General features: G+C 42.1%; 1 protein-coding gene across 10 annotated transcripts in view; it reads right to left on the bottom strand.

The window, feature by feature from the left end:
* Positions 1-13,274, bottom strand: part of LOC127355334 (ryanodine receptor 3-like) — a 103,351-nt gene that overhangs the window by 36,167 nt on the left and 53,910 nt on the right. For 5 of the 10 annotated variants that reach the window (XM_051386122.1, XM_051386171.1, XM_051386179.1 and 2 more), the window contains 10 exons: positions 12,849-13,014; positions 12,047-12,133; positions 11,220-11,446; positions 9,594-10,401; positions 8,996-9,196; positions 7,423-7,525; positions 6,676-6,807; positions 1,453-1,726; positions 1,181-1,295; positions 436-568 (listed from right to left, as the gene is read on the bottom strand). In XM_051386122.1, the coding sequence (XP_051242082.1) occupies positions 436-568; positions 1,181-1,295; positions 1,453-1,726; positions 6,676-6,807; positions 7,423-7,525; positions 8,996-9,196; positions 9,594-10,401; positions 11,220-11,446; positions 12,047-12,133; positions 12,849-13,014 (2,246 nt within the window). Of the gene's footprint in view, positions 1-435; positions 590-1,180; positions 1,296-1,452; positions 1,727-6,675; positions 6,808-7,422; positions 7,526-8,995; positions 9,197-9,593; positions 10,402-11,219; positions 11,447-12,046; positions 12,134-12,848; positions 13,015-13,274 lie in introns of all 10 variants that reach the window. The other 5 variants (XM_051386130.1, XM_051386139.1, XM_051386148.1 and 2 more) reach the window with 1 other exon arrangement.

The raw sequence follows: 13,274 nt of genomic DNA, 5'->3' as shown, positions 1-13,274 counted from the left end.
AGAATTAAAGACTTCATTCTTAAAATTTGATTTTTATTTTGCTTATACTGTCACAAAACTTCATAACTTGGAGCACATGTGTGTGTATCCATATTTTAACAGAATGAGAGATGAGCAGATAAATTCTATTCTCAGCGTTCAGAGTCACAACCACACACACGTCTTCTGTGGTGCAAAGCTAATAGATGTGAGATCAGAGGTGCAGAACAAGTCCTATGATGGCAAAAAGGTGATTGCAGTGTATCACCCATATTAATGAGAATTCTGGCAGTTTTTAGAATTCATTTTTTGTCCATCCTAGAGCTAGTTTTACAGGTATGTCCTGCTACATCTTCCTCTAGCATGTCCTAAAATCTGGATATTTTCTAATCTTAAAGTAGCATGATGGTTAACAGTAAGAGTAGCAGCTAAACAGAGTCATGTAGGTGTACCCACCTAGCCCCACGCTGCTATTCTCCAGCAGGTAGCTGAGGTGGTCGAACATAGCTTTCTGGTTCTGACGGCTGATCCGGCAGAAGTAGCACAGAAAGCGACAGCAGCTGGCCACCATCTTGGGAAAGGCAATTTCCTGTGGAATGGCACATACAGACTAAGTGGGGTCAAACATCTTCCCTGGTTGAATTTTTAAACAATTGTAGTAAAATCACAACCAAGATTGTTGCTCTTCAAAAAAGAGTTAATCACAAATTAAAAAGCACAAGTACGTGAAATATTTCTCAGGCAACAGTCTCATGTATTTATAAACATAAATATAGACTATCTTCGTGTCTAGACATTGCTAACACATTGTCAGCCCCCCCCCCATAAAAGTTTATTGTAATGACTTTCTCCAGGCTTGTTACTATAAAGTCCACCGCATGTCTTCGTTCCTAATTAACGTCAAAAAGGCCTGACACCTTTACACACTGCCAGCAAGCCAGTCACGTTCTGCCCTCCCTCCCAAACTTTGATGCCGTCAGCCTGAGGAGAAAGCCCACCTACTGGGAGCATGTCTTTATTAACGCACGTTCACCCTGCAACCATGCTTCGCACACACAAATGATCACATGCAAAGCTGGACTAAAAACAAACTTTCTCAGTGAGCAACATTATTTCTGGCAAGGTAGTGCGGCGAACTCTGCGGGCGTCTCTTTAACAGCCTGTGTAAGCAGAGATAAATATACAAGTAGAATTGTTAAACCTGGGACTTGTCTCCTCCGAGCACATTGACCATGACCTCCATGACAGTCTCATGCATGCCCAGTATTCTCATTAGGTTGGGATGCTGGTAGAACACTTTGTTGTTCATGATGTCCCTGGAGAGGAAAAAAATACATAATGGATACTTAATATTCACTACAAACACAGTGCATTGGGCCAAATTGGCATGAAAGTAAGAAGAGCAAGACCAGAAACATAATGATTTGTATACAAGATAACAAGATGAGCTCCCCTGAGAAAACCACAACCTACCCAAGTCCATCAATCATTAGCTTCTCCTCCTCTTTCCCCATGCGAACAGACAGCAGAGATCTGATCTGACCGAGAGAGGCCAGGAGGTTGATAGTGTCCTGGACCGAGGCGGCACTGATGGTGTACGTCTTCCTCATGGCCCGAAGCAGTTCCCCGATGCTGTCATACTGTCTCCTCAGTAGGCTGAACATCTTGCGGACCAGCTCTGGGTCCTGGATGTGACACTCCTGGGCCCAGCTGACCATCGTCTGAGAGATCAGCTCCTTCAGGTTGGCTGGAAAGAAAGTTGGGGAAAGATTAGTCTGTTTTTCCATGAAAGTTGATGCTGATTTGCTAAAAACAAACAGAGCAGAGGTTGAGTATTGGTCCAAAAGGCAGAAAATGCTAGATCTTACACTTCCAATGCAACTGTCATACAAAGAGTGGAATTTATCATTAGATATTATATAATATTGTAGGAGTTAACCCTTAAAGGTTGTTGACAAGTGACAAGGGACCAGTCACTCCACATGACATACTCTTCTCAGAGATGAATGAAAATCAAAAAATGTATCATAGTTAAAGTTGTAATATTTGTCTTGGTGGAAGCAAATCGAGTGTTAACATTTTAAACATTCAGCAGACACTGAACCACATAAGATTTAATTTGGAGTCATGTTTCTGGGCACCTAGCAAAGATTTTCTGTTCTTTTAGCTATGTTTGGGTTCCCAAAAACTCCTCCTCCTAGCTGCTAAAGGCTCCACTGCTGGTCACCAGCTGGCCCCAACTTTGTCTTGCTGATGTTTTGAGTAGGGCAGGCGACGTACAGTGGGTTTATCAGAACTTTTTTTTTTTTTACCGAAAACACCTCCCTTCTGCTGCTGTAATCCATGAGAGCAGATCAGTGAAAATTTGGGAAATAAAACGAAAACAAGGAGCTGAAAGATGCTAAAATGCTAAGTAGAGCTGAGGGGAACTGCAGAGTTGGGACAATAATTATCTCTGGGTCTATAAATACAAATCAGCTCTGTCATATTAAACATATTAATTTGACCAGTTGTTAACATAAAAATATTGATTAGTGCAGCTTTAATGTTGCCTAGTTAAATAGGCCCATCCCCCAACAGTATGCTGCTTTTAGAGATCCAAACTACATTATTACCTTGAACTTATAATGAAGATTATTATAAGAAAATAGAGCTGTGTGTGATTATAGAATTATTAATTATGAAGGGCAGTGTTGGTTAAAACAACATATTTTCAGCAGTAAGATAAGATGTACCTTTAAAATAGTAGAGAAAGACAGGCAGTGAAGTGCTTGCTCTTCTTGTAAAGCACACAATAACACACACACACACACCTAACATAAAGCTCTATTAGACTGATGCTAAAAGGGCCTCCACTTGACTGGGTGCTCCCATTTTTACACAAGCACTAAAAAAGAGACACAGTTCAAAGGCTGCATTACCAAACTGGCTCAGTAATGCAAATAAGACCTTGAGCACAGAACAAATAAACACAGACAGCTTTTCAAAGTCTTTCGTGTGGCTTGAGTCAAGCTAATACGACTGCACGCGTGTATCAGCCACCTCTACAAGCTCCAGCTCCTAAAGGAGAGGTAATCAGCTGTGTTTCAACAACGTCAGAGTTATTTTCCTCCATTCTATGGGAAAGAAAACACAGTTTGCAAGCTCATTCATGAAAAGGCACATATTCGGCAGAGCGGAAAGGAAGCCCTGTTATGTAATAAGGGAGGAGAAGTGGAAAAGGTATAAATAGTTCTGTACAGTACAATATTCTACTTCTATGGTTAAAGGGAGACATTTGTTTGGACACCTCGTATGTGGGGTACCCTTAGGGCTTCATTAAAACTGGATCAATAGTGTGTGTGGGTGAGGATATGCACATATATTTGCGGTAAGAATGGTAAGAACACACAAAGGAGAGAGCGCCATCAATTAAACAACTCAGAAGCATGAAAGATGGAGCCCCTTATACGCAATTGATTTCGTTAAAAGTATTGCAATTAGGTGATTGTGTTTTTAAGACCCCCATGTCTGTATGGTTGATTGGATCTGTTGGTTTTCCAAAGACTATTTGACACAAAGCTGTCAATCAATGTAAGGGTGTGTGTGTGTGTGTGTGTGTGTGTGTGTGTGTGTGTGTGTTTTTGTGATGGGTGGGTGAGCCAGCAGAATGTCACAGTCAGCGGTAACCGATCCTGCGGCCGAGAGTTGTGTGGGTGTCAGAAAAAGGGCAGAAGCACCAGCTTGCTCCAAAATGAGAAGCGACATTTCTTCCCCTCAGCCAAGATGCTTCACAACACCTGACTCTCATTCTGTCACACTATCAAACACACTTGTTCGTTCCCTGTCTGTCTGTTTCGCTCTTGAACAGTCCTCCCCAATTCCTTCCCCTCACTGCACCCCAACAAACAAATCTGACCGGTCTAGTGTTACATTGATGGAAGCCAGCAGTTTCTATGGCATGAGAGATCACACACAAACCCCTGTGCTCTCACACAAACACATTTCTTCCAGGCGAGTCATCACGTCTGAGCATTAAATTCTTCTGGTGGATAAACCATTCATCAAAGCGGGAAAACGACTTCTGCGCTCCTTTTACTTCAGTCCTGTGAAATAATGGCAAAGACGACGGCGCCTTTTGTATCTTCAGGGTCTCACTAAGCGGGATGATGTGACGGGAGGAGAAGTTATAGCTGGAGTAACAGTACAGAATAGATCATGTCATCTTCACTCTGCCCATCCTCCTGGCAAACCATCTTCTTATATAAGATTTATTTTTGGTTTTCAAAGTATATACCAACTGTCACATACACTTCTCACAGAGAGTGCTAAACCTACAATAAATACACATCCAATTCCAAACTGGATACATATACAAAGGCCTATATCACCATGGGTAAAAATGCACAAACAAGCTGGCATGGCTGTAGGGATGGCCATGCCAGACTGAAATATCTCAATAACTATCAGATTGACATTTTGTGCAGACATTCATGGTCCCCAAAGGATGAATCCTTATTTGGACTCCCCTGACTTTTTCTGTAGCGACCACCAGAAGGGCGACATTTGTAGTTTCGAGTTAAATGTCTCAACAATTGTCGAATGGATCACCATAACATTTGATACAGGCATTCATGTTCCCCAGAGGATGGACTATTATAAAACAAACCATCCTCTGTAAATGCTTAACTCTTCCTCTAGCAACAACATCACGCCAAATACCTGAAAAACTAATGACACTTTGTGTTTAATTGGCATTTGTTATATATGTTAACATCCTAAAAAACATCCTTACATGGTAAACTAGGATGGTGCAGATATGACCTGCCAAACATCAGCAAGTTACAGTTAACAGTTTTAAGTGGAGCCTCACAAAGCAGGTGGTTTGTCTGTAGACGATGAATCATATAGCCAGGCAATGCATCTTAATCTACTATGCAAAAGCCACTGACAGGAAAAAACATAAAGCCTCACCACTAAGAAAAGACAAACAAATATGGCTTCCAAATCAAGCTTTACCATGTAGTACCAATGTAAAGTATATACGGTATAACTGATTTAGAAAAGAGACACTATAAGCAGATAAAAGAATTTGCCTGCAAAGATTTTATATTATTCCACTCCCCTCTCTCGCTTTCTGACGCCTCCAGCTGTTACAGAAGTAGATGTGATGCTCCTGAACAGCAGCTGCCACCACAAACCAGCCTTCTAATCAATCATTCCTTACACAACACCCTGCAGAGACCACCACCAACACCACCACCCAAAGCACTCTTTTAAGGGGAAAATACACACTCCTCTATTTTCATCCAGCCTTGCTCCTTGGAGATCAGTGAGGTGGTCTTATACGCTCCACTTCAGGGTCACACCAAATCCCAGTGGAGAGATTGCCTTTCAGCATCTGCGGTCAGCAACACATATTTCAGCCCAAATTTATCCATGTGCAATTTGGCCACTTCTTGTTGGCAGCATTGCTTTCAAGAATAGATGGGCATGGTATGGCGATGGACAGATTCTCAGAGAGGTTTTCAGAAGTAATGAAATATCCTGTTTCATATTAGTTAGTCTCTGTCTAGGCAATTAAAGGCAGACACACGTGTTTTGTTTTATTTCCAGAACAGTGTCATTCTCAAGAAAAGGAGAGAAAAACTGCTGCCATAAATGGACACATACGCTAATAAATAAAGCTCTAAATATTCAACATTGAGCAGCAGTTTCAAATAACACACTGCTTTCCATATTGCAGGCCAACAGAACAAGATAGAATGTATTTTCTACCAGTTAAGTAATAATTTGCAATCAGGGACTTGATTTGTGGTCCCTTACACTTGAGATAGAAAATTAGATACAACTTGTCCTGAATTTATATTGTTGTGGCACCCCAGTTATTGAGTGCTGTGATTGAAATGGTTTTTGTTCCTATGTGTGTGCTCATGATTATGACTCGTGCATGTACATATGTGTCTATGGGTTTAATCAGGTGAAGGATTTGTTTTTTATCACAGATGTGTTTTCTCTCATTTCGCCTCTCTCGTCTTCCCTGAGCGGCTGACGGAAGACGCTCTTCACTCTGGAGCCTCTCCTCCACCCGGCTCCGTATTACCATAATGAAATTGAAAAGAAATTGAAATGGAAATGACTGCCACCCGGTGAGTCAGTCCACATGACACCGGCAGTCAAGGCTGAGGGTGCTAGAGCTGGAGCTCCAGCTTTTAGTTCTCCCCTCCCTGTAAGCCAGGAGCGAAGACAGAGAGCTCGTACAAAAAGAGGTGAAAGAGACCATAAACAAGCAGAATGTAGAGGGGGAGTAAATGGATAACGTGTGTGAGAGCTTCTGCTTTTAAGGGAGAGTAACAAATGTTTTAGAGGCAGTATAGAAACAGAATACAACAACTTCAACTTGCTCGAGGACACTATTTTCCTGGCAGGTTTTGGACATTTTGCCATTCCCAGAGCTTTAACTGTTTACTGATCTAGCTACTGTTTTAGTATGTTGCTATGGTTACAAGGACATGATTGGATTAGTGCTTTCTAGAACATGAATTTTGATCTGAAATTAAATGTAAGCCAATGCGTGCATGAAAAAGCTTTAATCCACATCCTCCAGCCAATTTAAAAAATGAAGTTTATCTCCCAGACTGTATTACAGATACAGCAGGTGCATTACAGCAGGGCTAATATTATTAAGTAACACTATAAAAACAGTGACTTCCTCACATGGTGCTGCTTGCTCCTTCTCTGTGGGCTCCTCTGCTTTGTGTGACTGGCCTTTGATCTTGTTCACCAGCATTAGGAGGCGACCTTTGATAGATGTATCTAGCTCGTCTTCGTCTTCCTCCATAGGGATTCCTGCACGACAGAAACAGAAAGACATACTATATACATGGACAGCAAAGCATATTAAAGCAATATCTCCGGCAAGCGTGGCTTCCTGCGGGGTTTGAAGACATGTCAAGTATATAAGGTGTAGCATGGGATTTACAGGATTGCCTATAACTTTGCAATTTCAAGTAGCTTTTTTTGTTGTCGTCTGTGCGGAGGGTGCAATGACAGGTCGGCGCTATGTGGAACGGTGGAGACTGCCATTAGATCGTTGTACCACAGAGGGTTGGGCAATTCAATTATTTATGAAAACATCAAGATGTCAGAGCACTGAACTGAAACTTCTTTGCCGAGAGACAGAGAGAGATGAGGAGGGGAGAAAATAAAGTATTTCTGAGAGGAAGCACTAGTACAAGTCAGCTGATGTTGACACAATAACAGCTCAAACAATAGACGGAAAAACAAAAATTACTGTTTATGTTAATTTTCAATCCATGCAGCCTTTGTAAAATATATGTATGAAATTCTACAATTAGTTGAAGCAACATAAGATAATTGTATCAAGCTAAATACAATAATGCATGTTTAATTAAAAAACCACTAAAGCAGCATATAAAGGTTTTGCAAGATCTGTAATCTTACCACAGTGCAGCTGCAGCTGGTTGTGAAAATCATACAGTTCCTCCTGGATGTCTGTTGGACACGGACAGTCCTCACCCATGCTGAAGGTAAGCAGCATGTTGATCTAAAATATGGAAACATGTAAGGAGAAACACGGAAAAACAATGTCTGGAAACTCTTCCCCTTCTTCAGTTTCAAAAGCTATCTGAACATGATGTGATCTCTGTGATTTGTAGGAGAAAAAAAACTGCTTAAGTGGCTAATTCTCCCTCAGCACTCACAGACCGAATGACACCATGACAAGTCATTAAAGTAGCTGTGAAGCGCTGAACTCTATCTCCAGCTGCGACCCTGAAGGAATACTGTATGTGTGTGTGTTCGCGCAGTTGAGCATGCACTCTCACTGGAGCAATGACACCGCAGACAAGAAGAATGAATTCGCCTTGAGGCTTTGTTCAATACACACACACACACACACACACACACACACACACACAAAAAGACTGCTCTCTGAAACATTTGGAGCAAGGACCAGCTCTCGTTCACTCTGAGACATGGAACCAAGAGGAGCAAATCTAACGAAACAAAGCACTAAAAAGGGAATCTGAGGGTGGGGAGAGAAATTAGCCATGTATGTAGAGAATTACATGCATCATTTGAAGCAGTGAGCCTACAGGCTTTCTTTGTGGTCAGTTATTATAGATTGTAAGATTCATCAGTTCTAACTGATGCACAGCTCCTGGCCTACCAAACCCTCTGCGGCTGATTTGCAGCTTCATGCACCAAAAAGGTCACATTGTAGACGTGAGAGTGTGCGAATTGATGTGAAAACTGTCACTTCTGCATTTTAAGTAGGTGAAAACTAGTTTAAGCATAGATCAGTGGTTACCAAAATGTTTAAACCGCACGCCTCCATTGGCGCCCCTACCACCATCTATGTCATATGTCACATACAGTATGATATTTATATGATGTGCTATCAATATAACGTGAAATAAAACAGGCCTTTTTAAAAAAAAGTGTGCAGATTTGCAGGTAATTAATGAACTTAAAATTAAACAGTGAATAAAAATTAAAAGCCCTGCACACCCATGGAACTGTGTGGGAGTGTTTCCCTCACTCTGCAGTTACGTTGTTGCACCTGCCAAGGTGGAAAAAATGACACTTTTATCTTTATTATTGGTGCATGGAGTCCAATCTATGCCCCTTCAACTTGAGCAGCGGTCTAGGCAGCCAGAGTAAGGGAATACACCTGTGGAGGAGTGCAGGGACTTTAAATATGCTAAAAGAATGTATTTAACTCTTTTTAAAAATTAAAGTAACATTGGCATAAACCTCAAGTATTCCACACAACTCAAATCATGCATTTCTTTGCTTTTCATTACTAATATGGAGATTTTAGTGTTTATTGCATATTTTTCCCATTTTGATTTTTATATTATAATACATAAAAATTTTGTTGTGGTAAATGTAAAAATTTTAAAAAAGTACAATGAATGTTTCGGCACGCACTGGCTTAGATACTGGGAATTAGGGTATGAGGTGAACTGAAACCCGCCCCGAGCTACACCAGTATTTCACGGCCCCATCTCACCTGTTCTTGAGGGGGCGATCGGAACTCTTTGGTCTTCTTTGCAGTGACGGCGGCAGACATGTTGAGGGCCAGCATCAGCTCATTGTAGCGGAACTTCTGGTTGAACTGCAGCTTGGAGACGAAGCTGTCAGAGAAGGACACGATGGCCTCGATGCGGTGCTTCAGCTCACAGTCGCAGAAATAGTGAAGCAGCTCACACATCTGGGGAACAGACAAGGGGGGAGGAGACAAACAAATACCGTTGCATCACTGTTGCACGCTTACACACAGCTGTTACCAGCAAGTCTGTTAGGAACACATACAAACCGCCTTATGGCTTCACATTATCCCACTTATTAAAGAGACATTTTTACCCACGAGATCATTTGTTCAATACAAGACAGAGCCATTTTATGTTTGACTGACTTCTGAATGGGTCTATAACAGTGGAGCAGTTATGGAGCATGTGATTGAAAGCATAGCTGTATCAGTCTTTAGGAGTGATATGGCACTTGTAGATGAAAATGTTCATTGATTTGACATGTTTTGGTGATTTACGTTGAGTGATTTACACACATATAAGATGATGCCACAGCTGTTCATACATGCTCATTATTACCTGTAGTTTGACAGGCTCAGGCAGCCTCTTCTCTAGCAGTCCTTTCAACAGCTGTTTAGCCTCTTTGGCAGCCTCCTCCTCTCCAGCTTCCACTGCCTTCTCCTCCGTCCCTGTAAGTCCTTCTTTGTCTGTTGCCCCTGTGACTCCCTCCTCACGCGTCTCTCTGAAAACATTTGGGTCGATGAGCAGTAAGATCTGATGAACGTTGTCGCTACTCAGCACGCCCATAGTCAGCAAGGTGCTAATGAGTTTCAAGATTGGCACAAACTGGTACTCCACACCTCCTCCAACGGGATCTCGGATGTGGTGCCCGCCGCCCTGAACGGCCTCTGTTAACATTGAAATGGATTTCTCCTTCAACACATCCAGCGGGATTTGGGGACTATAGAGATGTTGCTCTCGTTTGGTGCTGATGAAACAGGGCGGAGCAAAGTTCAGGCGGGGTTTGAGCGAGGTACTAAGCCCCACCCCTGGCGGGAGGTGCTTTTTGGAAGCGTCAGAGAAGAGGCGAATGGAACGTGTCTCGGCCGTGACGGGGATGATAAACTCGTCTTTCATCATGAGTCGCGACTCTTTCGCTGTCTCCAGGTGGGTGCTTATCAGGATGTTGTAGAAGCCCTCGCGTAACATGCCTGACAGGTACTGATTGTCGATGGTGTATAAGAGCTGTGATTGGTCCACGTGGCTGCAGAGTGCATGGGACACACGGGTGTTGCCCAGAGCACAGAGGGCACAGTAGAGCTTCAGGGTGTGGTAGTGGAACCTCCTCATGTCCTCCTGCTCAGACAGCTCCATGATGTCGACACACCTTTGAAAAGAAGTGAGAGAGGATTAGCCATACAAACGCATGCAGGTGTCATGATACAATGTCCGTGCCAGTGGTTTCACACTATTCCGCTGAACTACAGATGGCAGTATAGAACCAAGATATGCAGCAATACACCAACAGAGGCAGTGAAGAAGAAGACAGCTAGCATGTAAACAAGGAAGTAAGCTATGTGTGATTTAAAATACTTTTGTGCATGAAAAGACCAACAGACTTACACTAAAAGGTTTTCAATTCATATAAAAGCAGCAAATCCTAATATTTGAGAATCTTGAACAAGTGAATATTAGGCATGACTGTCAGAATTGTTGATTAACTTCCTGTGGATCAAATAACTGACCAATTGTTTAGTGCAATATGAGCTAATACACAAAGGAGTAACTTAACATTTTGGGAAATATGCTTATTAACTTTCTTGCTGAGGGTTAGGTGAGAGGATCAACACCACTCTCATGAATGTTCACTAAATAGAAAGCTGGAGCAAGGAGGCAATTAGCCAAGCTTAGCATGAACTGGAAGCAGAGTGAAACAGCTAGCCTGACTCTCTTCAAACATCAAAAAATAGAGCAACAATTAACTGGCATCTTGTTCACAAGACAAGTTATGGTTTTTACAAGGAGTTGTTTCCCCCGATCCCACTCTTTATACTAAACTAAGCTAATCACATCCTAGCTGTAGCTTGATATTTAGTGAGAGTGGTATTAATTCTCATATAACTCTCATCGAGAAAGCTAATATGCATATAACTACGCCCCACAGAATAGACACACCACATAAGCAAAGTAAGCCATGTACTGCACCTGTTCTCCTCAGGTATGTGCACAGCCAACATCTGCAGGGGCTCCACACACTGGACCACCCAGCCGTGTCTCTCATTGACCCTGGCTGTTTCCACCTTGAGGAAGGTGTTGGGCATGCGGCTCCACAGCACGGCATTGATGGTTTGGACATCTAGACGCGGTGGACACTGGGGCACCGGGTTCTTGTGTTCACTCTTGAATATGGCTGACGAAAGAGGCATGGCATTCTGGAGAGGGCAGACAGACATCTTACCCTATTACCGATTTTCAAAGCCAAACAAGCAGCTAAAAGGCTTTGTAACCCTGACTTCCACACTTGCCACAGATTAAAAAAGACACACTACTACCTGCTCTGGGACCGAAAGTCGTTTTGAACTACACGAAGAAATGACGCTGTCATTTTAATAAGAGAAGACAGCCACAATCTGCGAGTAATTTGTCATGTTTACTGTGTCGGTGTTACCTTTCTTGCTTAGTCACACAATATTTTTCTCCTCCAAACAACTGACACAAGTACCCGTCTTGTTGGTGAAGCTCTCAGTATCTTTGGTGCAGACATTAGCATGATAAAATATTAGTCTAGTTGACCTAGCTGGAAGGGTGTATAGCTGCATAATCCTGTGTGAGGGTTGCATCTCTAAGCAAAGTGTGAGGCAGAATAAGGGTAAAATGAAAAGGAGCATACTGTGAGCAGTACATATTGCATTTCCTTGACCAATACTGTGTGCTTTTGTAGGATTTGGGCTTCTTTCTTGTGCATTGTTATGATATTACAGACATCATACATGCAACAAGGTTGTTGTAATGGAACAATCAGGGGAAACTACCTTTATTTTAGCCAGTTCGAACTGGAAGAGGTTGGGGCTGGTGGGTCGCACAAACACGGCAGGGAAGAGCTTGGTGTTTGGTTCTACCTGGAGCAGAGAAAAGAGCAGGAAGTTAATACAAACAGGAAGTACACATCAAAAGCTTGAGGAGCAACAAGAGAGCATGACTTGCGGAAAGCAGCTTAATGATGCATCATGAAACTCCACTACTTAGTGGTGCGCGTGTGTGTATGCTTGATCATTCAAGAGTGTCGGCTGGAGGGATGACTCAGCGCCCGGGTGAAGCCTCAGAGTTTCAGCAAGGGAGAACATAAGAAGATTATACCCTTTGAAAGGTTCTTTAAGATTTAGTTCTCAGAGTACATCTGAACAGGCAAAGACCACGTCTGAAATTCAACAATACAGACGTCACTGCTCTGTGAGGAGAATATGCAAAGACCGAAGACAAGTTACTCTCAAGGTCAAATGGATAAACTGCAGACTGATGGGAAGAACAGTGGATGGACAGTTAGACGGGTAATGACCTACTGTACAGGTGGATGGATGCATTCATGAATAAATGGCAGAAGATACAAAAAATGGTGAACAGGCAAAATCACAAGCAAGTTTCAAAGTAACCTTGCATATTCTGCAAGTCCGAACAAAGTTAAATAAGATTTAACAGAACAAGGTTATTCACAAAATTTACTTTATGAAATACAATATAAAACACAGTTGGACTTCATGTCTTTTTTTAATGTGGAAAACGGTCTGACTTTGCCTGGTTTATTCCTTTAGGTTGTATAACCTGTGTATTGAGTACCTGGTAGGATGTGGTTATCTCCTTGCCATTGACGGTGAATGTCACCAGGCCGGTGGCCAAGTCTATCATACAGCCGATCTCCAGGTCCACGTTGCTGCGACTCGAGGTGTGAGCCGCGTTAGTCACATCACCACCCCACACCATGTAGCAGTTACTCCTTTTCACACTATCAGAGAGCAAATACCAGTTATTCCTCTTGTCTTGACTTACATTTTGGTTGCAAAAAAGTCCCCCTATTTATAAGTCGTATATAAACATTCAACAAATGGTTTATGACACTACACTATACTATACTATACTATACTATACTATACTATAATGTAGTTGTAAGCAGATATGAAGACATTTTTGTTGATGTATGAACATATTTTATATTATTACTATAACTGTGTTATATAATATTCATATCATTATTTCTTTATACAC

Source organism: Dicentrarchus labrax, unplaced genomic scaffold (genome assembly GCF_905237075.1).
Source record: "Dicentrarchus labrax unplaced genomic scaffold, dlabrax2021, whole genome shotgun sequence".
Lineage (NCBI taxonomy): Eukaryota > Metazoa > Chordata > Actinopteri > Moronidae > Dicentrarchus > Dicentrarchus labrax.
The sequence above is the reverse complement of the archived record's forward strand: the minus strand, read 5'-3'. Positions and strand labels throughout refer to the sequence as shown.